The sequence below is a fragment of the Anopheles merus genome, chromosome 2L, assembly GCF_017562075.2.
Source record: "Anopheles merus strain MAF chromosome 2L, AmerM5.1, whole genome shotgun sequence".
Taxonomy (NCBI): domain Eukaryota; kingdom Metazoa; phylum Arthropoda; class Insecta; order Diptera; family Culicidae; genus Anopheles; species Anopheles merus.
This window is the reverse complement of record NC_054083.1, coordinates 44,127,886-44,154,916: the sequence shown is the minus strand read 5'-3', so window position 1 is coordinate 44,154,916 and position 27,031 is coordinate 44,127,886. Positions and strand designations below refer to the sequence as shown.

The following is a 27,031-nucleotide window of genomic DNA, read 5'->3' as shown; positions in this document are numbered from 1 at the left end:
TCATCCCCATTCACTAAAATATGTTGTATATCGCGGCATTCACTGTAAATGTTTATGATAGCAAAGGCAAACCCACCCGCCCGGAAACTCCAGCAGCAGCAGCAGCAGGAAGAAGAGCCCTGCTGCCCCAACTGCCGTGTGATGGGGGGGAAGGTTGGTTTGCAAGTTGCAAGTCTGCAGACCATCTGAACCCATGACCTGCCCTCGCCCGAGCGGACAGTGTTTGATAAACAGTGTTTTATAATTTATAACAAAATACAAACTGTTTATATAAAATCATCCCTTCCACGAGAACCACGCCAAACCTCACCCTCACCACCAACAGTGTACCAACAAGGGGAGGGTGTGTTTATATGCAGTTTTTTGTTTTGCTTCGTTGTTGCTGCTATTGCTGTTTGGCTCCTATACTGACCGGCACATCGATCGAGCAAGCACACTAGGAAGTGGAAGTGTCTTAAGCATCCCTAACCTTAACTTTGCACGATCAATCGGAGGATTTGTTTGGGCGTCTCCAGGGTTTTGTTGTTTGTTTGCAACCCTCTTCGTAGATGCTTCCTAGACTACTCGGACCACTCTGACCCCTAACTTTCGGGGATGAAGAGCACAGAAACAGAAGGAGAAAGAGAGAGTCCAATCATTCGCGTGTTGGTGTTTGTGAGTGAGTGAAAGCGGTGAACCTTTTTCCACTGCCACCCTTGTTCCAACTGTAAACAGAGGCGCCTAAATACAATGCACGCTAAAATTTGTTTGTAAACACGTGGCACACTTGCAACCATGGTAAATTGTAAAATTTCAAAACATATCCAAACTTTCGCCTCCATTGCTCTCTCGTAGGGGCAGGTTTCGGTACCTAGTTTACACAGAACAGCGCTGTTTATCACACACAAACCCATCAAAAGGTCCGGGAGAGACTGAATGGGGGGGGGGGGGATCGGAGGAGTTTGTTTGGTGAATTATCCGGTAAATCCAACAATACCAACGAAAGTGAGCAAAGGCTCGAACACGTGACTCCGGCCAACGGGAGACTGTTGTTTAAATTGTTCCGTTTTAATGAACTTTAAATCAGACACTGACCTTTACTGACATCAACAGCAATCGCCGGGAGTGTTTGGTTCGGTTTGCTTCGGAGCGGAAGTGTTGTCAACTTGTTTGAATTTTTTTTTTTTGGGAAGATCGTTACATTGCATGTCAATAAATAAACGTTGGGTTATGTTTGTGTAGTAAACAGAACGTGAGCCGGTTGGTAGTATGAATGAAGTTTACTCTGTTGGTGTAAACTTTGTGCATGGTTGGTGAATAAATTGGCTAGCGGAACAGGTGGGTTTTTGGTGAAAGGAACGCTTTTTGTGAGGCGAAATGGTAGAAGAAGAATGGATGGTATATAGAAGTAATTTTGTGATTATTTATTTAAACGTCTCTAAAGTAGAACCGTTAAACACGCGACCTAACAAACAGTGAAGCCTCTCTAAGATGATCCTCAAAGTGGTCTTCAGTTTACAGCGACATCCATCTTAGGGAGACTTACTAAACGTGTTGCTGTGGAACATCATAGTAGCCATGTGTCGTAATTTGGCAATCTTTGACATCAGATCAAAAGTTTGGACTCATTTAATGTTTCAGCTAGACAAGTACTGCTTCTAGACGACGAACAGTTTACGAATCTGTGAAACAAACAATGACTATCCACATCCATAATCTCCCAAAACGCGGTCATCTCAGAAATTTAAATGATTTACAAATAACAATTTCGTTTTTGGTGTTTTAAGATCTGGTTTCTACTAAAAGAGCTCTCAGGAAATTTTGCAAGGATTGTCTTAATAAATAGTGAGTCTTTTAGGACGTCTGGCAGCAGTAATTTACCTTATCAAGTTATAGTCTGTTCTTGTTTTTCTACTACACCTGATATCAATTCATTATTTTCTTCTTTTTTATGTTTACTTGCGTATAAGTATAGAAGAAAAGGTAATGAGAAAATGTTTCTCTCCTAAGAAATGTGTCACTACTATCGCCCGCACGAGATTTGAACATACAACCTTTGTGACGCAAGCTCTCCACGGTTGACATGACACTATACTGCCGCCTCGCTTTCTAATTAGCTATTAGCCTTCTTTAATAACGTAAACAGTGGTCCCTTTCACAGAATCGAATCATCCAACACACCCGTTCTCGCTGTTTATTGGAATTTAATGCACTAGCATTTAGAGATCAAACGATCCTCTGTACCTATTTCGTTGCTTCGACCCACCAGATCCCGACCGGAGCGTTCGGAAGCGTAAAGTCACGCAACGCGAGGTCACGACATCGACATGAAAGGCGTCAAAACTTCGATGATACCCAAATTCCGGTCCCAATTTCCGATCAGCATCAGCACCCAATGGCTTTCATCACCCTTGCCCTGTTCTGCCCCCAACCCTTTCGTCTTTAGTAATGGTGGAAAGCCGCAGTTTGCCTTACACGCCGCACCTTAGTGTGCGCTGCCGCACTCGTTTAGTGGAGTGTGCGAGAAAAATTGGACACTGGCAGCCAAATGGAAAATAAATCATCATCCACCGAGCGAGAGCGTGCTTTGATCTTTCCCCTTTTTCCTTCTCTCCCTCGGGTTGTGTGGCCCCGTTTGGAATGGAGGAGAAAAGGAGGGAAAAACCACAGGACCAGTACCATGGAATCCCATCGCGCACGAGCACCACGCAGTTAAAGATCACGCAGCCATTTGCTTGCAGCTTGCTTGCTTGTCCCTGTACCCCTGTTTCTGAAATCCATTAACCCTCGGATCCTCGGTCGATCCTCTCTGCGCTCCAACGTGTATACCTTTTCGTGTTTCTGGCCCGCCCTGTTTGCCCGGTTCCGATTATTAGCACCTCATGATGACCGAAGGTGCGGGAAGTCAAAAACCAGAGCATCAACCCCACCCGGGGGCGGCATTTTCCCGAACCCGGCCATTAAACTTCGAACACCATATGCTTTCCACCGTGTGCCTCGGTCTCTCTGTGTTTCTCTGTCTATCGCTCTGTCTGTGTGTATGTCCGTGGTGAAGGTAATTAGAACATCATCGGAAGTGTTGCGCGCATCGGATGTGTTGAATGATTATCGATCCCGGAGCCAAATCGATCGTTACAACCCCTCGGCTTTTATTGCGGCTGACGTGTGCGCACGGCCTTTTTTACACCCCCGCAGTGCATGTGTGTGTGTGTGTGTGTGTGTCGAACGACTCAAACCCTGAGCAGCGGTTCTATTTTTGTGCCTCCGTAATGCCACGATCCCGGATCCAACCCGTGCCGAGGATCGTCGATCGTTTTTTAAAGATGGGCACACACATTTAATTCCACTAAATTCATCCCAATCTCTCCCATAGGCGATCGTCGCAGTCTACGTCATCGATCACGAGCCGCACGGATCGCTTTCCACCCACTAGAATTGCATTCGAGAATCGGTACCAAGCCACGTCAATCCATTCCAGCCCCCGGAATGGCATCCATCACCGTCGCAATGCTGCAATTTCAACTGCAGCTTAAAACCCTCTTCGGTTCGGTTGGAAGGAATGCACCATCACCGTGCGTCGTCAGGCCCCGACGGGAGAAAAAAAAACCCTGGCGCGATTTATAAATTAATTAGTGTAAAAAACATTAAAATGTCATAATTCCGGCCCGCCCGAGTCGAGGGATTGTTTACATCAGTGTACTAATTATACGCTTTGTTTACAGCGCGCGGGCCGGGCAAAACCGTCCCGAACGTAAACACGGAACCGAGCCATGGCTAGACCATGTCCATGTCAGCTAGTAGGGATGCTGAATTTCCCGGGAAAATGCCACCATAAAAAAAATATATGAAAACCTTATGGAAGGGAAAAGGTTCACGCACATCGTTTGAGGGCAACTTTTCATCGGAAACCGAACAAGAAAGAGTTTTAACGGAATTTACCGAAACATATCCGTCATCCAACGATCGAGAGGTTTTGCTTACCAAAACGTTTGTCTATTACTATTCTATTTTCCTACTTCATGCACTTCTTTAAAACGCTTTCAGTGGTGGAAAATTCATACCTTTTCCTCTATACCTGGTACAAAACAGCACCTTAGAAATAGGCTAAAAATAGTCACCGTTTGATCGGTTTAGTTACCCCCAGCAACTTGCGCTCGTTGGCCAGGCTGGCCTCGTTCACACCTTCGAGTGCAATTCCATTGGACCAAGGCGATCGACTTGTACTTCTCGCTACGAATGAACGAATATTTGCCACGCGTTAAAAATAACGCTCGACACTGTCCGGTACACAGTTGTGTTTTTTTGTGGCAATTGTTGGGGCTCTAACTTCACCACTGCTCGAAGATCTCTTTCCACAAATATCATTCATTTTCCATTGTCCGTTTTACACTTTCCCAGGATTCCTTCGAACCCTCCCCCCAAAAGCAAGCAGATTTGCCTGTTCTTCGGCCATCGCGATATCTGCTTTATATCACACAGCCAGCCGATCGATTATCGGTGGACGGGTGGTCTAGCCGCGAATTCACCAGTCCCCGACTGGCACAAAAACACACACACACACCCGGCCCGACGTGTAATAGCACGATCGTAGAGTCTTAATCGCTCCGGTCTTTGCTCTATTTCTGTGACCTCCAGGTTCAGACACTTCCCACCCGCCGGGATACGGGTAGATTTATGCTGACGTGTCTGTAACGAATCGAGTTGCACAGGACGCCAAGTAGGTACGTACGTTTCCTGCCGAGCCGACACTAAATTTGCTATACTAAATCCGCTAAGCCGATACTAAATTTGCTTTGTTGGTAAACGCTTTCCCGAGGCAACGGTTATTAGTACTGGTCGCCAACTTCTTTCGATCCGATATTGCTAATTTTGAAACGATCGTCAGCGTGCGGGATCACTTCAGCCGACCACCCGCATTCCGCTGGATGTGAGTGCTGAGTTTAGTTATTCTCCTGACGCGGACAACATTTCAAACTCGCCCGCACCCGCCCGTGAAAGACGATCTCGTTTTGGCGGCTGTCAAACGATGATCTTTCCGCGCGCCCCAGTCGGTCGGTCAAAGATGAAAGGATCCGTCCCATGAAAGCCGTCAATATTCTCACATGTTGCGTGTGCGCGTCTTATGCGGCAAATGGATTGAAATGGATGGATGGATGGATGGATCTTGGACGGCACAGACACCGGCACGCACGTATATTGCGCGATCTGTCGGTCTGGAAGGACTTCCAAAAAAGAGGGGCAATCGGCTTAGCTCTGGCATGGTGGTGCCATTACTATTTTTTTCCCATCGAGAACGTAACATTTGAATGTCAGATTTTCCTCACCGTCCATCCTAAACCATTTCGAACTATTTCAATCCTATAGGTTTGAGGAAAGACGAGGCAGATGCTGCGTGCGGTGTTAAGGTATGGGCGGAGGGTAAACGAACCGGATTATTTATTTGTACAAAACTCACGCCGTTTTTCCTGAACAGGCGCCACGTGATCGAGTTTTTCGTTGTTGTTGTTTCCGTGAAGCTTTCTTTCAGCTCTTGCGCACATTCTAACCACACCAATGCGTGCTCAGACGATCGATCTGAATGAGTTTTCCTTCTCTAAATGTGTTCTGAAGATTTCAAGCCTTTGCGGGTAATGGATCAATCTTCATCAATCTTCTCCAGGCGCCATGTCTGCAGTATCGATTTAAAGAACGATGCTGCAATATGCTTTTAAGAAGAAGTGGCAGCAAAAAAAAAGCCGAGACTTCGAAGCGCAAAAACCAACTTCAAACCAACTCCGTCTTGAACCTTCATCATGCCTCAGCGGGACAATGTTGTGAAGAAAAGCGTTCCGCTCCCGTTGACTAATTACCATTTATTATCTGCTTGACTTGACGACACGACTTCTGTCCACTGGCAAGCTGACCACCCAACCAGTACCGCACGTTCAAGCGCACCGGCGACATCAAGTGGTCCAAACACGGGCACGGTCTGTCCCCCGAGCTGCACCAAGTACAGTGACAAGTGCACAAACCGATCTGTGGTGCCGAACAGATGGACCGAAAACAAAGATCGATTACACATGACCGTACTACGGGACGGGAGGCGACACACTCAGGGGCTTTCGAGGGCCTGCAAAACCCCGCCACACCATGTGACAAATTGACGCCAACCTATTTGTGGTGTGGGCCTGATTTTGCCACCAACTGAGGCGTATAGACGACGAACTGGTCCGAATTGGGACGGTTGGCGCCCGCTGGAAGGAAAGCCCTTTTTTTTGGGTTCTTCCGTATGATAAGTGTGATGTGGGTTTTGAGTGCATTCGAAGATGATTTCATGGGGATTTTAAATGTTAATATTTGTATGATATTGAATTGGAGAAGTTGAAATGCTCAATGTTGAATTCTGGATGTTTAAAAGGTCTTTGAATTAAGATCGTGGTTTGACAAGCTTTTTTTATAGAAAATCTGATCACGATCTTAATCTTTTTTTGAGTATTTAACATTCAAGTTGTTTTTAACGTATTTAACAACAGGCACCGACCATTCAAACGATAGAATCGGCCTTTCTGTGTGTAATCTGAACTGCTGTACCATCAACCCATCCTCCGGTACCATTCTTCTTCGTTGCAGCGGAACATTTCAACAATAATTGGACCAGGAAGGACCCAGGACGGCGGGGAGAAAACCCGGGTTCGGGCAATAAAACATGATCAAGAAGCCGTGTGTTCCGCAGAGACACACCGAATGGCCTTCCGAAAAAGGCCACCGAGAGATGAACCTTAACAAAAAAAAAAAAACTAAAATAAAACGCACGCACACAGCGTCCCCGCCATGCAGCCGTGCGTAACATGTGTTTTGCTTCATGTTTCCTCGCTCCTCCAAGCCGGACTTCGGGATCGTAATTTTTTTGTTGTTTACATCTAACCCTGCCATACCAAAAGTACAACCGCGTGAAGTTTCGAAGGCCATCATCACCCGCCCGGGCCCGCCCGATCGATTGACGGATGTAAATGCATTTTTGTGGCCCGTGCACAGGTTTTGTTGGGCCTGTGAGCTACCGAAGTAGCTCAAGTGGAAGGAGGTAGTGTAGTGAAGCTTAGGATTTCCACACACACACACACACACACACACACACACACACACACACACACACACACACACACACACACACACACACACACACACACACACACACACACACACACACACACACACACACACACACACACACACACACACACACACACACACACACACACATACACACACAAATACGAGCATGCACATACATTGTCAAGTGATTCTTCACGCTGATAAGGGAACGGCATGGAAGGCATCAATTCGTACCGGGAGCATAGTCCCCCCGTTTGAGGTTATGAGTTACGGGAGGATTACGCCCTCATGTGCAGCCATTTAGTGTAAATATTTACACTAAAGCCTAACCGTGCACGTGGAGTCCCGAACCTTAGCCACTGGGTTTGGGCGCATCTCGATCGATTTCTGGATCGGTGTGCCGGAGGGTTTGCGTAGAGTTCGACGGTGCGCCTGTGGTTTCCGGGGTACACAGTAGGCGCTGCAGCGAGAGCACAGAATAGATGGGAAACCGCTTAAGGAAGGCTCCAGTCTGGAGAAGGTGAAGATTGATTTATAAAAAACAACTTCAGACGGTTGGTGTGGCGTGAGGATCGATGCACAAATTTCCTTTTGCTGCCATTCCCTTAGCAGGCTGCATTCGATGCATCACGCGATATGCTTTCCCGAGCTCAAGAAAAAATGGCGACCAAGCCAACATAAGAACCATACACTCGCCACCAAACAAAAAAAAACATGATATAACTCCATAAGGTTGACCACTTTTGTTGTTTTTTCAACAAATCGAGAAGGATCAACATTTTGATTATTTGCTTTTTCCGCTCCCGTTCCCGTTTTGCCTCGGACGCCATCGGGCCGCCGTGCGTCCCACGATCGCGTGCGTACGATCGATCGGAGTGTTTATTTTCACTGCACTGTGTGATACAATCATCTGTGGCCGTATCGGGCGATGCGTTTCAGTGCGTTGGTCAACAAAAATTCGTTGGCTAGACCTCCCTGCCCTACGTTCCCCATCCATCCGAACACTGTAGCCGCGTTTTGTCGAAACAATAAATAATGCGCATTCGTTGCATCGTACGCAAATGCAGCCCTGTTTTTTTATTATTATTATTATTTCATGCAGCGTTTAATGCCCGCGTCGCATGATCCAGCTCAACATGGGATATTAAAAAATGCAACCAAACGAGAAAAGAAGGAGGTTTGCCCCTAAAAGCTGGTAAGAGCGGGATGAAGATAGGTTTTGTGGATGGTCGAAAGCTGCTGCTTCACTGACATATGGTAGAAGGGTGACCAACCCGGAAAGTGTGCCCTTACGACCTTTCGATAAATGTTGAGATAGTTCTATACAAAAAATAAATAAACGAATCTCAAACATAATCCATTCATTGGTAATGTCTTCATTTTCCTAGAGCACGACATTTTTCCAGGAAAATTGTTCTTTGACTATGAACATTCATACGCTCTTTTCTTAAAAAAATACTCCTGGTTGCATTTAATTTAATAAATTTTCACTCATATTATCCTTTTGTTACTGTTTTATATTCGCAAATGATGAATTACGTGTCGTTTGCAACGAGTTTCTGTTTACTCACGCATATAATGTGGGAAACGGCCAATTCAAACACAATCGAATCGGCGCGCCACTAGCGGGCGCTAGCCGAACTCAGCATTCAAATTCATCTGGAACGTTTCAACAGTTTAGTCTCTTTTAAAAACATATTCATGCGCATATCTTGAATGAAAGCAAACTGAATAACCTTTTAGATTATTTTCAATACATTTTTTCACATCATTCTGCTTTTAAACGCATAAAATACTTAAACAATTAAAAAAAGCTGCCGTTAACGATCAAATCAAGCAGTTGCACATCATTTTCACCGGGGCACCAGTTGCAACTGACAGTTCGCGCTCGTGCCGAAGCTTTCCGAACTTTGACACAGTCCACGGGCCGCTGCTGCAGCCGTATTTCCAATCCAACCGATGTGCGTGCAGCGTGTGTTTCATCGAGCCGCGTCCATTCGTCTGTCGCCAGCAAAACGGGAAATTGCCGTGCCGTGCCGGAAACTAAATTTCCGTGTCACTGAAACCCCCAAGAGCAGAAAAGAAGACACGAAAAAGCATTTGAAAATCGGGGTTTACTGCTTTGCGAGGGCTACAGCACAAAGCAGCCTCGCTAGGGTCCGAGAAATTGTTCCGTCCAGTGACGCGCTTCGGATTGGTGTGTGAGTGATTCAACGCTTCTCGCCCAAAACGCATCTCAGTTCCCTGCACACCGTGGAAAAGTGTATTGGCTCGCCTTTTTTGGTGGCCCGGAAAGCAGGTGAAGCAGTGGCATTTTGGGTTGCCCAAAACGAAACTAACCGCCCGGGAAGCGCCCTTGTGCGTACGTGCATGTGTGTGCGTGTGTGTGTGTGAGTGTGTGCGGAAGTGATACACTTTCGCGGAATTCAAGCCCATAGGAACGACGCCCAACCGTCCGATCCGCTGAGGGTGCCGCAGAGCGCCGCGTCGTTATCTGGCATTCCTCCAGGCAGAAGGTAGCGGCAGCGGCGGTGACGGTGGTGCTCGCGTACGGTGTATGTGAGTGAGTGTGTGTTTGGTGTGTGCAACAAGTGGCCGGAAGAGAAGGAGAGCGTGTATCAATTGCAGACGGTGTGGTGTGTGCATCGGTGTCTGCTATTAGTGTGGTTAATTTTCGCACCGATTTTCGTGCCAATAATTTTCTCGATACACCCGGTGGGGGTGACCTGTGTAGGAGCCACGGTGTGCGGTCGAATAGCCGGCTGCGAAAAAAAGTGCTTAATTTTCGGGTCTCTTGGTCTCATCGTCATCGTCCGTCCGAAAACGTTGCGACCCCGTGTGATCAAGCGGTCGAAAGAAGGAGGAAAAGGAGCGGGCTCGAGAGAAAAGTAAAGAAAGAAAAAAAAGTGAAATCATCACATCTTGTGCGGGTGGATGCGAGAGAGCGTGTGTTTGAGACGCCCAAAGAAGGGAAAACCAAGACGGTGGGAGCCTCGGTGTATAATGTGCAGCAGCAAGGGGCAGCAGCAGCACCAGTAGTCGCGGCGTTGGATGAATTTTCGAGAGCAAATTCCGTCGTTTCGGCGCTGATCCAACAGCAGAGAAAAGCAACAAACAAAAAAAATATCAAACGCATGAAAAACGGAGCTCTCCCCACGCCCGCCCCACAAAGTGAAGTGAAAAACGCCAGTGAAGTGGTGGTGCAACATAGCAGAAGAAGTGGCAGCAGTAACGAAAAAGAAGCAGCAGTAGGAAAACACACCCCCCTCTGTTTCCGTGTGTAACCAAGGAAAAAAAGCCGCCTATTGTGGAAAAAGCAAAGAGTGTGAGCAAGCGAGAGAGCGAGAAAGTGCGAACGACAGCACTGTAGCGAGAGAGAGCGAAAGAGAGGGAGCGAAAAAAAAACGTCATACCAACTGAGATCGTAGTGTGTGCGTGCCGTTGGTGTTGGTGTGGCGAGACGCGCGCGGCTTCTTCGTGTGTGTGTGTGTGTGTGCTTTTTGTTGTTTTTTTGTCTGTTTGAAATCAAATCAAAATGGGTTGTGCAGTGAGTAGAGATAAGGAAGCCATCGAGCGGTCGAAAAACATTGACCGTGCCCTACGTGCCGACGGAGAGCGGGCGGCCAGCGAGGTGAAGCTGCTGCTGCTAGGTAAATGTCAACCCCAAGCGGTCCTGCCCTGGTCGAATCCCTTCACTCCGGGCGAAGCTTTGCGGGGCATATCCGTTTTTCGATTCTTTTTTTTCATCCTCAAAATTCTACAAGCAATATTCACTCAATTTTAGAAAAGCTGTTTTTTAAGCCACCATCTACCAAAACACGTCATAGATTCCCAAACATCGTACTGGGGAAAAGGGTTTCCGAAAGAGTTCCAAACGCTCCACCAGTGACCGAATCGGCAACATATGAGCGCTTGAAGCAAGCAGAAAGAAAGAGGTAGAGAGAGGGAGAGAGCAAAAGACGGTTTGCCTTCTTCCGAACAATAAACGCACGCAGCGAGCGATACGCACACAGAGACAAACGAGAGCCACGCGCAATCACACGCCCGTAAAACGCGCAACCCAAGAGAGATGCTCTGGAACTTTTCCCCCAACCATATTATGTTCTACGGCAAAAAGCATCATCGGGACGCGTACGGCGTGCGATGTGTGCGTGTGTCTGTGTTTGTGTGTGCGTGTAACGGCCGGTGGCAACCCCTGTATGCCTGGGAGTCGATCGCGCACACCACCAATACCATCAACCCTCTCCATCGCCATCCAAGTAAGCATGATGCATGCTTTCGGTGACGGTGGGCTTTTGGGCTTTCCGTTGCTGTGCTATGGCCCCGCTAAAGGGAAGGGAAAATGTGCCACCTTCTCCAACTGCTGCGTGCGGAAACACACGCTTCTCTGTATGTGCGTGCGAAGAAGAAGCAGAAGAAGCAAAAGGGTGCTTTTTTATTGTGTACGCCACCACCATCACCGGCTGTTGCTGCTGCTGCGGATGTGTGTCGAAAGCGCCCGATGGTCGGTCATCACCGAGCTTCAGCCCACGGATTGTGTCTGTGCTTCCATCTTTCCGCCAGCGTCTCCGCCCTACTGTGCCAGCCAAGCAGAGGAAACTTTTGTTCGACTCTATGCATACTGCAGCCACTTCTCTTTGATGATGGTTAAAGTTGCACCCCGGCTTCGGCAAAACATCAGCATCCTTCTCCGGTGTGAGCGGTGCTGGTGATCTGATCCCCGGGGAGCCCGTCGAAGGTTAAAAGAGCGAGAATTTGTTAACGAACGCGCGCGCAAAACGAGAACACTACCAACCCTCCCCCCGCGCGTCCGCACACCGGTTTTGATGGATCCAATTTCAAACACACAAGAGCGCTCTCTCCCCCGCACACACTTGAATGGAGGAAGTTTTGCAATAATCGGTTATTTTTATACACTTTGGCCTCCTGTATCTCTCGCTCTCTTTGTCCTTTTGACGGAATTTGGCTGGAAATGTGGTGCTCGCACCGACATCGGTTTTGGCCATAGTATCGGCATTGTAGTACAAAAAAGCCCGCAAAAAGAGAATATACATGATTTATATATCAATGAATTTTACGAAATATTACAGAATAACAGAGACATTTACGATGCTTAACAGTAAATGAAAAACTCACGACCCTTTTTGCGAGTATTGATCCTGGGTTGGGCCCGGCGTATTAGACGCACCACGATAACGCTGCCGACTGTACTACGATTGCATACCGTTGATTGGGTGTTGAAACTCGATACGATTATAATTGGCACTTTGCTAATTTGGACGCAAATTTGCATTTGACGCCATTCAAAAGAATCTACCAAGTCAAATGAACGTCTAAGGCGACCAACATATTGCCATAAAGAAAAAAAATGGGTCTAACTCCAACGAATACTGTGAAATTCCATGATTGTGTTCAGAAATAATGTTCTTATTTGAATAATTAATTAAACATAGAAACAAACTTTCATGCTGCCACATATTTCTTCAACTCATTGGTTAACTCAAACCATTACAGTTATTAGCATGTGGCTTAACCTTCGTGAGCTTTAAACGAACACACGGCACAATGGAATATTTTAAAATAATTATAAATATTAAACCATGATCATGATTGCTCTGCTAAGCTGCGAGTTGCCACAGACCAACCAGACAGCAATCATTACCCATTTGATCGTTCCCATTTCGTTCAATGGATCGAAAAACGATCAACTAAAAAAAAGCTGCCCGCTCAACATAAATCGCCATAAAATACCCTTCAATCCCTTCACCGCCAGGCCAGACACACATTTACACAAACATTGCGTCCATCAGCAAGATCTTTAGCGTGTGGTGGCGGTGATGCAGGGCGTGCGCTTATACCTTTCCCATTTTCCTCCGAACGGACGGGGCACGCACAGCCAGACAGTGTTTACATTTGCCCGGTTTTTCCATGGACGGAAATAGCTGCCGTTAGTGTCTCGATCGTAAAAAAAGGGGGAAAAAGATGCGCTCGTTACAAATTCATTATTAAATGCACAGCGAGAACTTGTGCATATATGCACTGTTCCTCTGGTGTATGTATGTCGCTAGGGTCTTGTAACATCTTGATGCCAAATGCCATCTTTGCCCCCGTCACCGAGGTCACTGAGGCAAAAGCGATGATGCTGATGGTATCGATTGAGGGCGACTCGGAGTAACGTCTTCCCTGATTCCCCTGTTCGGAGAAAAGTGCATTTGCTGCCGTGTTTGTTGCTATGCTCCGTTGGCACCCAACATCCGGTCAAAGAATCGGTTCGATTATGCACCCAGAAATGGCGAGAAGATCATCCCGGCCCGCGCTCGGCGAAGATGATCAGCAGCAGCAGCAGCACACAGTGGCGATGATGATCATCACACATTCACACTATATGGCTGTGTGTATGTGTCTGCTGCGGCCGGTTTTGAAGAGGCTGTGTGTGTGGGGGATGATGAATGGTACCGATAAACCGGTGGCCACAAATTCCCGGCATCGCGTGTGAGTAATGAAGCGGCGGAAAGCGAAAAAAAAGGAACATGGCTTTCCTTCTTCTACTCCCGGTTCCTATTGTAGATAATGGGGTGCGCAGAAGGTAACATAACAAAAAAATTCCCTAAGAGGAGCATATATTGGTATATTAAACATGGAAGACACAGCTCAACACAGGCGAGAGTAAAAACCCTGACAACAAACACACACGGATAGCGAACCGGCGGCGGCGGCGCGGTATAGATCGACTGTAATTCGCGTGGGCTACAAATCACCCCAAATGAATAACGTCCATTCTTTGCCCTGCGGTATGTGTGCGCTCGTGTGGGTGTTTTTTTTTTCTTTTTTTTCTTTTTTTTTGTTACCACAACCAACCACAACGATGGCTGGCCAGAAAAGGGAAAAAACATGAACGCTTCCTGCAAAGATGAAAGATGCAAAAAGAATTGTTCACTTTTTTTGAACTGTAGCTGCGGAACGAACATCATCAGCACACTCTAAGTGGTGAAATGTCTTTAATCTATACCGAGAAGCGCATATTGGCGGCCCTGCGGGGTCGGACAAAAACTAACGCCCAAACCGTCGAAAAAAGTCGCCCAAGAATCAAGAAGCAATCACGACGGGCAACCACCAGGGGTGAGAACCAATCGAGACGAGACGATCACACGACGATCGCAAGAGATTGATTGGTCATTAGCGAAGTTGATGCGAGACCGAGAGAGAGAGGGAGAGAGAAAGTGGCGAACGGAACAGGGAACCCGATTGGCCTTTAATTGTCTATGGCAAGCCGGGCTGGGGTGCAAAAAAAAGCCTCTCTCGAGAGAGATACAGCAAACTCAAAAGAGAAGAGCATGGTGTGGTGTGTGGTTCCGGTATGGAAAGATCAACATTAATCGTAACCCCTTCTGCTTCTTCGCCCTCCTCGCCCTTGCACCCTCAACCATTTTATTTGGTTTCGCAAATTTCGCACTCGAAAAGCGCATCTTTTCTAATCACCATCGGTGGGTGGAATGGAATGGAGCGACCAGCAGCAAAAAAATAAAAGGGAACCTGCCAATCCGCTGTGTGGAAAAAGATGGGTCTATTTTCGTACCGACGTCGTCCATCCGTCAGTGGATAATTCGGAAAGATCGGTGGCCAAAAGAGTTTGGCGGGGGAAGGAGAGAGAAGGCACGCGCGCGTTCGGTTAGTTGATGGTCTGTTGATCGAATTACATTTCAATGAAGCTTATATTTTTGCTACAATTAATTTTGCACATTGCGAAAGAAAGGTAGCCCCGACGACGTCGTCGTTCGTTCATTTCTTTCGGTGCAGTGTTTTGAAAGGTGAAAGTGCTGAGAGCTCGTGGGTGCAGTTAGCATTAATTTTTTGTTTTAACGATCAATTTGTTTTATTTTCATTTGTTGCGGAATAAATATGGCCAGGTCAGAAGAGAAGAAGAGATGAGAGATTTGGAAGTAAGCTATTAGATATTTTATTAAGCTCCGTTTTGTTGGTGCTGCTTGGATTTTTTTTCGTGGATTAACACACACAACTTCGAATTAGAATCGATCCCACGTTCTTCGTTGCAGTAGATAAATCACTTGACACAAGACCATCTGATGATCTTGTCCGTTCTGAGTTATTTCGTCAATATAACTGTAAATACTAGAGCTTTAGTTCATGGTTAAACAACCAAATAAAATTACTCCTACGAAAATATTTTTATAAACTAATAAAAAACTACTAAAAGGAAAACTAAAACACCAAAAAAATTAGTACAAAATATAACTGAAAAAAGTGAAAAAATGGTTCTTAAATCATATTATTTTCCAATTCCATTGCTTCCGTAAAAAAGAACGGATGCATTTTCCAAGCCACAATTGCGTGTTGTCATTTCAAGACCAAAAATGGTCCTTAACAAACACTAAAATCCTTCGCTGGTGTTTTTCCCACTAATTATGTGACAATACACTATGAGAGCTGCTTTAGTCCCGGACTGTTCCTTCGCCCTCTCTGTGTGCTTGTAGTAAGCCAAAGCGTTGTACGTGTTTGTTTGCTTTACGCAGCTAATTACCGCCGATGAGTCGTCTTCGAGTGTGGCGCCTCTAGAACACAAGTGTACGGCCACTACTACTACTACTACTACTACTGGCAGTACGCTCACGTTTACGCTGAGCGGCGCCCTCGCTTCCTGTTACGATGAGTCAGCTTCCAAAGATGCAACCAGCTCGCGCGGGCCAGTAGATCGGGTCCCCGGCCTCTTTGCCGTTATTACAACGCAGAAGCAAATAGAAGCAGTGTAAAAAGTGCAACCATACACACACACACACTCTGTAAAGTCCCCGGGGTCATCGTGAAACGAGCAGCAGAAGCAGCCTCCTGCCTACTGTCCGTGTTGTGTTTGCTTAACCAATTGTTAGGCAAATAAAGAGGAAAAATTCATTCATACACACACACACACTCACCCTCTGGGGCGTCGGGGATGCTCGTTCATTCAACAAAACGACGGCTTCTTCTAGCAATGTTGATGAGTCGGAGTTTGTTGATGTGAGCAGAGCATGGGGATGATGGTGGGGGGTGCCTGTTTGTGACACCCTTGTCGTAATTTGTGGGCTCAATTAGCAGCAGCCGCATGACTAATTCGGCAAGCAAAGCCGCGTGTGTGTGTGTTTGATATATGTGGAATTTCGCCTGCGAAAAAAACGAACGCGGACGTGGTCTATGCACATGATTTCTTATCTGGCAGCAAATTAAGGAGCGTGCTGGAATGTCGTGTGGTGGTGGTGCGGTCATTTGTGGATGAGGAGATGATTGTTCTAGTGAAACATCTCTCTTGTGTATTATTGTTAAGCTCAACCTCGACCTCTCCTCACTGAGATTTGGATACAAAAGAGGAAAGCCATCAAAGGACGACCAGAGAAACAGAAACACAACGGAAAACGATCACATTGAACGATCAAACTGCAAACCTTGAAAGCTCAAGGTTTTGTAAATATATCCCCTTTCACACAGCACAATAATAAACCTGCTAGTCGACGATAGCAAATCGTGCATAAACAATAGTGTTGTTGCTGTAAAAAAGAAGAAAAACAAATGACAAACATTGTTTACCCCCCTAGAAAGGGTAGGAAGAGCGTGTAAAGCATTTAATTTTTCCAACTGTGCTTCGGGGGTTAGAAGGAGCTAGTTAGTGGAAGGAAGGGTGTGAGAAGGCACTTTGTCACATCGCATTCAATGACATCATCGCCATCATCATCATCACCACTGTCGTCAGCAGCGCATTGGTAATGCGGCGAACGGGGTCCGATAATCGTATCAATTCATGACTTCATGACCAAGCCAGGGCGACCCCTGGCAGTGTCGGTTCTTTCTTTCGAGCTTGGAGCGTACTGTGTGGAGTGGAGCATTCTTTGAGTGGTCTGAAGCACTCTGAATGAGCTAGGATTGTGTCATAGAGAAGAGGAATGACTTGGAGCAGCAAAATCCATTCTAGCAATTTGGTTTAAAGCTAAATTATGTAGCATTGCTTTAGAATATTATATTTTGCAATACATCGCTTGGATTCGTTTTCCAAAATGCTTTGCTCGAATGAGGCACAAACAGCGCAAAGCGTTCTGCTTGTTTTGCGTTTTTGGAGTGTAAAAAGCCAAATCTCAATCCACGAGCAAGAAGAACGTTATCGGCACAAGAGGGCAGCGCGATTGTTGAGCTGTTGTTACTGCTGCTGCTGCTCAAATGAGTGTTGGCAGTACATTTTATTACCTAGACAAACGAAATGAGCTTGCTTTAGCGATTGCCGCCGCCGTCGCCGTCATGTGTTGTGATTCATGGTGGAACCCGTCTACCCGGCAGAATTACTTTTTATGGCCACATTCACCAATGTGCTGCGCGTACAATCCAAGCAAAGCTTCTTCTATTCGTTTCTGTTCGTTAATGTTATGCTTATGTTTGTTAAACAGTTTTGTTCGATTGCAGTCATTTGAAGCCTATTTTCATTCAATTTACCTTACTGAGCTGTAATTTATGTTGCTGCCACAGACGCGCATACGCAATACGGTGGTGGACGCGCAAAGTGCGTGACCAATGGAAATTGTGCGAGCCACAAAAACCCAACCTCTAATGTGTGTGCCCCCCCGCTGTGCTGTGCTGTGTGTTGTGTTGCTCGTCAATTCAGTGGAGACTTGGGAATGGTCGGCCGGCCCATCAATATTACTTAATGCTCCCATTTCCCCGTTCAGTCCGTTTTTCCTTCACCGGCTCCGCAATAGAGATGGAAGGGAGAAAAAAATCGTCCAAAAACACACACACATTTTGCAAATAAAACGCCAGCGACACACACACGTGTGAGTTGAGTTGTAGTGATGTGCTCTCTGAAGCGCACCCACGACTTCGATCCGAACTATTGTTAGTCCGATTCCGACACCGGCAAAATGGAACCACTAGATCCGTCCGGAGCCTTCCGGAGTCCTTCGGAGTCGTTCGGAGTCGTTCGGAGTCGTCTGGAGTCGTTCAGAGTCGTCCGGAGTCGTCCGGAGTCGTCTGGAGTCGTCTGGAGACGTCTGGAGTCGTCCGGAGTCGTCTGGAGTCGTCTGGAGTCGTTCGGAGTCGTTCGGAGTCGTTCGGAGTTGTCCGAAGTCGTCTGGAGTCGTCGAAGTCGTTCGGAGTCGTCCGGAGTCGTCCGGAGTCGACCGGAATCGGAGCTTTGCGCGTGCACTTCTTATACAGGCCTTTGTTTCGAAGGCCGACCTCGGCCGACTCCAGACGACTCCGGATGACTCCGTCTGTAGGCGATTTCGGATGAATCCAGACGACGCCGGACGACTCCGGGCGATTCCGAACGACTCCGGATGATGCATGGCGGACCTACCTTATGGAGTCGATTCCGTATTTATGCCACCTTTACCCATCACCATTGAGTTGGTGTTGGTCATTTCATTAGGTGCATGTTTTTTTTTGCACTAAAACGATCGTGTTGAAAAATAGCACAACAAGAGTGATACAGCACGATTTCGATGCGGCCGGGGATCATTGATGACGGATTGGTGTAATTAAATGTATAAAACAGACTCCGCGTCAGGAAATCGAGGGAAAACGAAGGAGGGAGAGGTTGCACTGGCGTCGAGAAATCCATCCAAAGTGTGCACCATAAAACACTCTATTTAACTGTTTCAATACAATCCGTGCCATTCTATGTGCTTCATATAGCTCTCTGTCAGGAAAAAAAAGCTTTGGCCAACTCGAGGGGCACCGAGACACACAGGGATGAACGTATTATCGCATAAATAAATCATGAAGCCGTGCACACACAAACACCCAGCAGCGATCATTTTGCATCCGTTGCTTTGCTGTAGAGAGAAAGAGAGAGAGAGAGAGAGAGAGAGAGAGAGAGAGAGAGAGAGAGAGAGAGAGAGAGAGAGAGAGAGAAAAGGAACGTAAAAACACACAAGGCAGGTTGTAACTGTCATCCGCCGAGGTACGTCCGGTCCGCCCCTCTTCGCGCGATCTAGTTTTCTCTGCCTTCCCGATCATTAGACAGCGCAATCACGCATCGCCTTGTCAACGCCTTGTCAATCTTGCAGGCAATCTTTATCGAGTTTTGTTCGTGTTCGATATGAACTCAAGCAGGAAAGAGGGGTAAAACGAACAGAAAGTCGGGGATATAATAGTGGATTTAATGAAACAAATCAAATAGAACAGAAGTAAGGGGGGGGGGGGGCGATGAGAGCAGGTTAACCAACATATCCCAAACCAACCACCAGCAACATGTGTGTATGTTCCCGGTAATGTGTGCAAGACATTGGGGGAGGGGAACAGACACACACACACACCCACAACAAGTCCTATCCGTCGCTCTGCAATGGCGCACGTGTAAACAAACGCCCCAAAAATGTCTTCCATTCGAAACAGCAAACATTCTTTTTTATGGTTAGCAAAAAAAAGGAAGCAAAAAAACGCCAAATCTCTTTCCTCTTTCTGCGCCTGAACACTGATTGTGTGTGTCTATGTTGTGTGTTGTTTGATAAGGAAGGAAATCGGTTAGCGCAACAAAATTATATCGGCGGGGGAAAATATACAACGGTGTGTTGTAAGCGCAAGATAGTGGCACACGACGATGATGACGATGATGATGGTGATGGCGTGTGATCATGATTGGCGATATAATTTAGCAACTGTGTATCGCTGTCTTGTAGGACACACACGACAGTGGTCGAACATCATACACACACACACACAAGGCGAACGAGCGAGCGAACGAGCGAGAGCAGCTATCTTGTTTTGATGTTCGATTATCGCCCCTGGACACGATAAATGGTCGTTTAATTTGTTAACGTTGTTTTAGTGGACATGTAGCTTTATTGAATGCCTCTTGTTTCATCGCGAACCCGTTGTTAGAAAAGTGAAATATGTGCCGGTTTCAAAGTTACTTATTTAACACGGTCATTAAAGTGTACTAAAATGTTTAAGCACATACTTCTTGTTAGTGTCTAAACAAGCAAGCACAAGCAATTGCAGATGGAAATGGCACCCTGTGTGAAGGAGTTATTAGAGATAGCTCGAATAGCAAAATGAAATTCTGGGGTTGTTGGTTATACTTCTAAAAAAAGGGATTATTTTCAATCAATTTTTAGACTTATTATATATTTCTTTATTTATGCCTATTCCTATTTCCTCATTTTTCAACTGCCATTGGCATTCAATCATAGATGGAGGATTAAAATTGTTATAAAAAAGGTAAATGCTTTTGGAAATAATGTGTGTATACTTTGTCGAACTGCTTAGGTGTAGAAAGTTTATGATTTTTGCCATTTTTTATGGAAATATAATTAAAATTCAAAAACACTCAATTCACACTACTTTTATGTGCACCTTAAATGTGCATTTAGTGTTCGAATGAACGTGATTTTAGCGAATTGAGGCGTTTTATATGTCAACAGATTTATCAAACACAATATTGTACCTTTACTTTCACTCGAGCAGTTCTATTGGATGTTGTAGAAATGCGTGCCAGTGAACGCAACATGTGGATTTAACTCATTAAGAAAGAGTTTTCGTGAGTCTTATGACTCTTCTTTTAACTAAAAGCAGATTTTTGTAGAAATTGTGTAAACTTTTTGATCTCCAAAAGAGTCTCCGAAGACTTTCCGGTCTCTAGTCTAATGCAACTTACTGAAAACAGTTTTAATTCATATCATTCTACTGTCGAACCTAGCGCCCAAAATAAAGGCACCAAATTAATCAGCTACTGGCGTTTTGGGCGGCCGCTCGCGCTATCACATTTGGAAGCCTCAGCCACTTCCCATTGCAGTAAAGTCCGATTAAAGATAATAATAGCATTCACCATGCTCCCCTCCAAAGCTAGAGTAGTAAGCACAGCCACAATAAGACATTATGCGCGAATTAACGCAATTCCCAAACGGAAGAAGAAGTTGTATGCAAATTTGGGGAGGAAAAAATCGTCGCTAGAGATGGACTTTTTTGTTTCTGTCTATACCACTTATCTGTAGCTCCACCATCTAATGGGCTGAAAAGGGCAGACTTTTTAATTCCCCTCACGTGCCCAATGATCCGCCAACACTGCTGCGTCTATTCGCGCTTGACTATGTTGAACATTAAAAGCAGTCAAAAAGCGCCAACAGTGCTGTGTCGCTGCCGCTTGTGTTCGGTCGATCGAGCTCGAGAGGAAGTAGTGCACACACAAAAAAAAGGCCAACGCCGACACTTAACGAGAACTTTCAGTGACGAACTTTTGGCGGCCAGAGTACGAAAGAGCAGTCAAGGCAATAAATCTTTTTTTAGCCTGTGCTAAGAAATCCTTATTTCACCACACACACATGAGATTATCAACTTTCTTATCAAAAGTGTGTGCCCGATCGGATCGGAGCTGTTTGTTTCGGACGGGCGTGGTTTTAAATATATAAACTTCCTATTGTAGCGAAACATTCCCTACATTAATTACTGTGCTGCATTGCTGCCGGCTCTGGCCAGTCTAATCGTGTCCCATATGTCACTGTTTTGTCTTAATTAATCAAAGAAAAAGGAAATGCTGTTCCTATTTGTTACTATCTATGAGTTCGCCATTTCAGGAACAGTATGTTCTACTGAAGGTCTTTTGTCCGAACTTCACTTTCTTCTATTCGGTCTTGTATATGAAATTCTCAAAAAAAAAGCTTATCAGGTTGTGTCAATCAAACCTCTGGCTGGCTTCATATTCGTTTTGTATGATTGTAAAAAGCGCAAAATGTGCGTTGCATCATGTCGGGACACTCGAACAGACAGACAGCAATACTTCTAGTTCCCCTCCTGAGTCGTCCTTGGACATCACTTGGACCATGGCGAGAAGTCAATTGTTACTTGGCTCTATCGTGCACCAAAGATCACCACCCTCTCTCCCTCCTCTCTCTCTCTCTCTCTCTCTCTCTCTCTCTCTCTCTCTCTCTCTCTCTCTCTCTCTCTCTCTCTCTGTTTAACTTCACGTTGAATTTCTTGATTTACTTTGCCGACTGCGAAAGGCGTGAATCATCAGATTCTTGTCAATAGTCCGATCTACACGGGGTGGGGCTGCCCCTGCTGCCAATCTTACAAGATTGACCACGGTGACCCAACCCCGCCCGGCTAGAGATCAAATTCATTTACTCTCTGCCATTTACTGTCGCTCGGTGGACGGTGTTGTCTGCTGCTGCTCTCGACTTCAATTAGTCCCATTCTTTGTTTTTCTATGCTAGATATTTTGAGGATCGATTGTGAAGAATCAGAAATGTATAAAACTCACTTTCTCTCACTCAAAAATATCTTACTAATGCTTTGTTTCCTCCTTTCCTTCTCCAACACGCACAGGTGCGGGCGAATCGGGCAAATCGACGATCGTGAAACAGATGAAGATCATCCACGAGACGGGCTACTCACAGGAGGAGTGCGAACAGTACCGGCCGGTCGTGTACAGCAACACCATACAGAGCCTGATGGCGATCATCCGGGCGATGGGCCAGCTGCGGATCGACTTTGCCGACCCGAGCAAAACGGACATTGCGCGCCAGTTCTTCACGTACGCGTCGGCCACCGAGGAGGGCGAGCTGACGCCCGAGCTCGTCGCGCTGATGAAGAAGCTGTGGACGGACCCGGGCGTCCAGCAGTGCTTTGCGCGCTCGCGCGAGTATCAGCTCAACGATTCGGCCGCCTACTATCTGAACTCGCTCGATCGCATCTCGCAGCCGGCGTACATCCCGACGCAGCAGGACGTGCTGCGGACGCGCGTCAAGACGACCGGCATCGTCGAGACGCACTTTAGCTTTAAGTCGATACATTTCAAGTAAGTGTTGCCCGGTGCGTTGGTAGGCAGATAGATAGTGCAGAGTTAAATTAAGCGACAATTTCCCTTTTTAGAATGTTTGATGTCGGCGGTCAGCGATCGGAGCGAAAGAAGTGGATACACTGCTTCGAAGGTGTCACGGCCATCATCTTCTGTGTCGCACTCTCGGGTAAGTGTGTTTGTATATCACCATCACAGCCCTTTTTTTATTAATTTCCCCATTTCTACTTCCCTTTTTTGCTGCCCTTTTTTTTTAGGATACGATCTAGTGCTGGCCGAGGACGAGGAGATGAATCGCATGATCGAATCGATGAAGCTGTTCGACTCGATATGCAACTCCAAGTGGTTCGTCGAAACGTCCATCATCCTGTTCCTCAACAAGAAGGATCTGTTCGAGGAGAAGATCGTCCGATCGCCGCTGACAATCTGCTTCCCAGAGTATACCGGTAAGCGCGAGCGCGAATTCAACGCGACTTACGATGTAAAACTAACGCAAATCCCTTTTTTTATTGCTCTAGGTTCCAACACGTACGAGGAAGCGTCCAGCTACATCCGGATGAAGTTCGAAAACCTCAACAGACGAAAAGATCAGAAGGAAATCTACACCCACCTAACGTGCGCCACCGACACCAGCAACATACAGTTCGTGTTCGATGCCGTCTCGGATGTGATCATCAAGAATAATCTTAAGGACTGTGGGCTGTTCTAAGCAGACGAGGGGCTGCTTCTTTTGTTTGGTTTGTTTGCAGCGTAGTACAGTGGCAGTAGTAGTAGCTAGTAGCTAGTAGTAATATGGACTTGCAATGACCGGCAGCTCCTACGGTACAGCGAAAGAGACGACACAGTGCCCGGACGCGTCCGCACATTGACGAAAAGGCCGACGACAAAGCAGACATTTGGTCTGCCTTTAGTGCGGCGGTTTTCTTTTTTTACCTACTTATATCGTTAGGGAGTGCTATTATTATTAGGTTTAGTTTCACCCTACCACCCGAACCATCCGATCGAGTCCCCGTTGCCCCGTTCTTCACTCGTGGTAGTTTCACATTACATTGCTTTACTACGCGCAAAAAAGTAACGTTCAATAGAGCACAATCTCCTCTCTCTTTTCTGTGTTGTTCACTTGTGCCGTGTGTAATTGGTGCTTATACAGACGGAATGCAGCATTAAATTGACGATGGGGACGGCGATCGACCACACGGGCGCCTTTTTTAGACGATAATTTAACTCATATTCATCCTTTGATTTGCGCTTTTTCATTTCCCCGTCTTCGATAGGAGTGCAGATTTTGCCTCAATCAATACCTCTACTTCTTAACTTCATCCCGTGTGTCTAAGCCTTTTGTATTTATATAAGCCAAACACGCACGAGAACGGTTCTGCGTGTGTGTGTTTTCCATATTGTTTTAATCCTTCCGTATATAAACTAAAAAGAAAAGAATAGGTTACTGTAGGCAAAACTAGGCTAAGGACTATGGAAGACGAAATGGAAATGGTGGGACGTTTGTAATAGAAACGATCGTTGGGGAAGTACGATTGTGTTATTGGTGGTACGCTAAACGCACTTCATAAAAACTCTTGCAGGTGTACATCTTCAAAACACACAGAAAAGGTGACATTAATTAACAATTTTTTTTTCTTTCACAATGAAACAGAAATGAATCGACAAGCCCAGAGAGAATTAGCTACCTTTTTTAGCTATCCATTAGGGTAATTTTTGTGTACGTACTCCTCCTTTCGGTTGGATTTCCAATTTCGTCCAAAAATTCATTTCGAACAGAACGAGCAGAACACGTTAAACGAACGTACTTTTAAGTAACACAACAACGCGTGGAGAGCGTGTGTTTTTGCTGCATTTTCCCGTTTTCGGATAATTATCTAAATTATTAAGCCAACGCTATTAAAAAATGCCCATTTCTTTGCCATTCCATCAGCGCAAGCTTTCGCGAGTAGGTAGGTAGGGGGTGTAAACCCCATCGTGGGAGTGGCCTTTCGTTTCGTTTCGTTCCTTTATTCTAATTTTCACTTATTTAACATGGACTTTCTAAAACGAAACAAAAAAAATGTGTCTCTTTCAAAGGGTATAAGTTTAGCTAAAACTATCCATTACTGCTGCCGGTTGCGTGTGTGTGTGTGTGTGTGTGTCTGTGTGTTTTAAAGAAAAATGAAAAGAGAAATCACACACTTGAGAGCTTCTAAAAATTCCAAAATGATAAACACTCTACTGCACGGGATTATCCGCTTTGCTTTATCCTGCGAAGCGCGCAACATTGATTGCCTCTCCTCCGCGTACCTTTTCGCTGCGAGTTGTGATTCGTTGTTCATTCTGTGTATAGTGAAATGTGTGAAAGATCGATCGTGTGTGTGCTGTTGTTGTTACCGGCTGCACCACCGGAGGGATTTTTTTTAGCAAATAAGCTGTTAAATGTAATGAAAATGACGAAAGAGAGCATTGTTTCTTGTATTTTCCATCAAAAATGTATGTTTATTGCTACAGGCAGGGAATGGAAGCAGATGTGTTGTTAGGGGTAGTAGAAGGCCGTAGCTAGTTGTTGCAAGCGTGCACACAAAACAAACAAAACAAACGCACACATGAAATGTTTGCACGCGGACCCCGACAGACAAACAAACAAACGAAAACAAAACAAAAAACAAAACATCTCAACCAGATGATAGAAGAATTTGCTCTCCACAAACGAACGTACACATATGAATATAAAGTATATTTTTGTATAAAAGAAAATCATATTGATACGACGAAGACGACGACGACGACAGCAAACGAAAGCGGTTTGAAGATAATTTGTTTATAGCTCGTTTAAAGAGAGGGCGATTTGTTGGGGTAAATTGGAAAATTGATTAGCTTATTGGAGCGATAGCAAGGAAACTGTTGTTGTTATCTAGCTTCTTTTTATCAACGGGTGTTATATAGGCCAATAATAGTCTTTACAAAGAGAGAGAAAGAGAGCGAGAGAGCGAGAGAGTGAGAGATGGAAAGGAGAGAGTAAAAATGTTCAAATTCTTCCTGTTTTTTATCCTACAAATGTTGCCTCAAAAATATCCTCCTCCTCCTATTTCATGCCAAGCCGTTTTGGTATTTTTTTTAATACAGAAAAGGAAAGTAATGTAAACAGCACAACAACAACAAAACAATCATACAAATATCCTCAACTATCTTTGTGTTACTCTTTTTTCCAGTAAATTTGCAAAAAAATGTTGTTGGTGCGCGAATCCATTTTTATATGAGCATATATATTTATACAAAAAAAAAGCAAAAACATCAACACACGAACTGGAAGAAAAACTAAACGAAAACCACCGCACAAAATGGGAGAGAGAGAGAGAGAAGGAGAGAGAGAGAGAGAGAGAGAGAGGAGAGAGAGAGAGAGAGAGAGAGAGAGAGAGAGAAAGAGAGAAAAATAGAACAGTAGCGCAGTAGAGAAACAAAATGCGAAGGAAGAAACGAACTGACGGATAAAATTGGGAAGATGGGATTTTATTGGCTGCTAAACAAAAAGTGCTAAAATGCGTAAGTGTATACATATTATACGTTTCTATGCATATATATTCTATATATATAAATATAAATCAATGTATGAATGTTTGTTAACTGAGAACAGAAACACACATATACACACACAAGAACACAACACACATGTACTTGAGGAAAAGGATCAGCTGAGGGAGAAGTACACTCTGAAAGCGTGACAGATGAGTCAAGTAAGGACAGACGAGCGCACACAACACAACACACAATACAAAGGAAATGATATACTAACATCGAATATTTAAATCGCAAAAAAAAACCCTTGGTGAAAAGGTGTGTTCACTTTTGTGAACTGTGTGAGACAACAACAATGTGTGAAGGGAGAAGAAGCGCATTAGAAGAGAGTTTTAATTTTTAAAAGAGCAGGAGACCCGCCCAAGCGGATCGTTATTTAAGAAAAATCAAAGAGAGAGAGAGAGAGAGAGAGAGAGAGAGAGAGAGAGAGAGAGAGATGAGAGAGAGAGAGAGAGAGAGAGAGAGAGAGAGAGAGAGAGAGAGAGAGAGAGAGAGAGAGAGAGAGAGGAAACAGGGACAATTAACGGGAGGAAAATCACTTAAGAAAAAGAAAAGGCGTGCACAAATCAAAGCAAGCGCATGGCGGCGACAACACACGCGGTGGAAGGAATGCGCAAACTTCATGCTGCG

General features: G+C 45.4%; 1 protein-coding gene across 3 annotated transcripts; it reads left to right on the top strand.

Annotated features, from left to right (window-relative positions):
- The first annotated feature begins 9,002 nt into the window (after window positions 1-9,002).
- Window positions 9,003-26,838, top strand: LOC121593232 (G protein alpha i subunit). 3 transcript variants are annotated; one of them, XM_041915433.1, is made up of 5 exons: window positions 9,003-10,721; window positions 22,372-22,843; window positions 22,918-23,012; window positions 23,101-23,289; window positions 23,362-26,838. In XM_041915433.1, the coding sequence occupies exons 1-5, from the start codon at window positions 10,607-10,609 to the stop codon at window positions 23,550-23,552; spliced, it is 1,062 nt and encodes a 353-aa protein (XP_041771367.1). In that variant the 5' UTR covers window positions 9,003-10,606; the 3' UTR covers window positions 23,553-26,838. The 3 variants fall into 3 exon arrangements, with proteins under 3 accessions (XP_041771367.1, XP_041771369.1, XP_041771368.1); XM_041915435.1 differs by lacking the exon at window positions 9,003-10,721 and adding an exon at window positions 20,174-20,268; XM_041915434.1 differs by lacking the exon at window positions 9,003-10,721 and adding an exon at window positions 22,187-22,293.
- The last annotated feature ends 193 nt before the right edge of the window (window positions 26,839-27,031 follow it).

What these genes read in the sequence shown, in the direction of transcription:
- LOC121593232 (XM_041915433.1), top strand. Translation starts at nt 10,607, where the DNA reads ATGGGTTGTGCAGTGAGTAGAGATAAGGAAGCCATCGAGCGGTCGAAA. An exon ending in GGTGAAGCTGCTGCTGCTAG is followed by an intron (nt 10,722 to 22,371) that starts GTAAATGTCAAC and finishes CAACACGCACAG; the next exon opens with GTGCGGGCGAATCGGGCAAA. An exon ending in CTGCTTCCCAGAGTATACCG is followed by an intron (nt 23,290 to 23,361) that starts GTAAGCGCGAGC and finishes TTATTGCTCTAG; the next exon opens with GTTCCAACACGTACGAGGAA.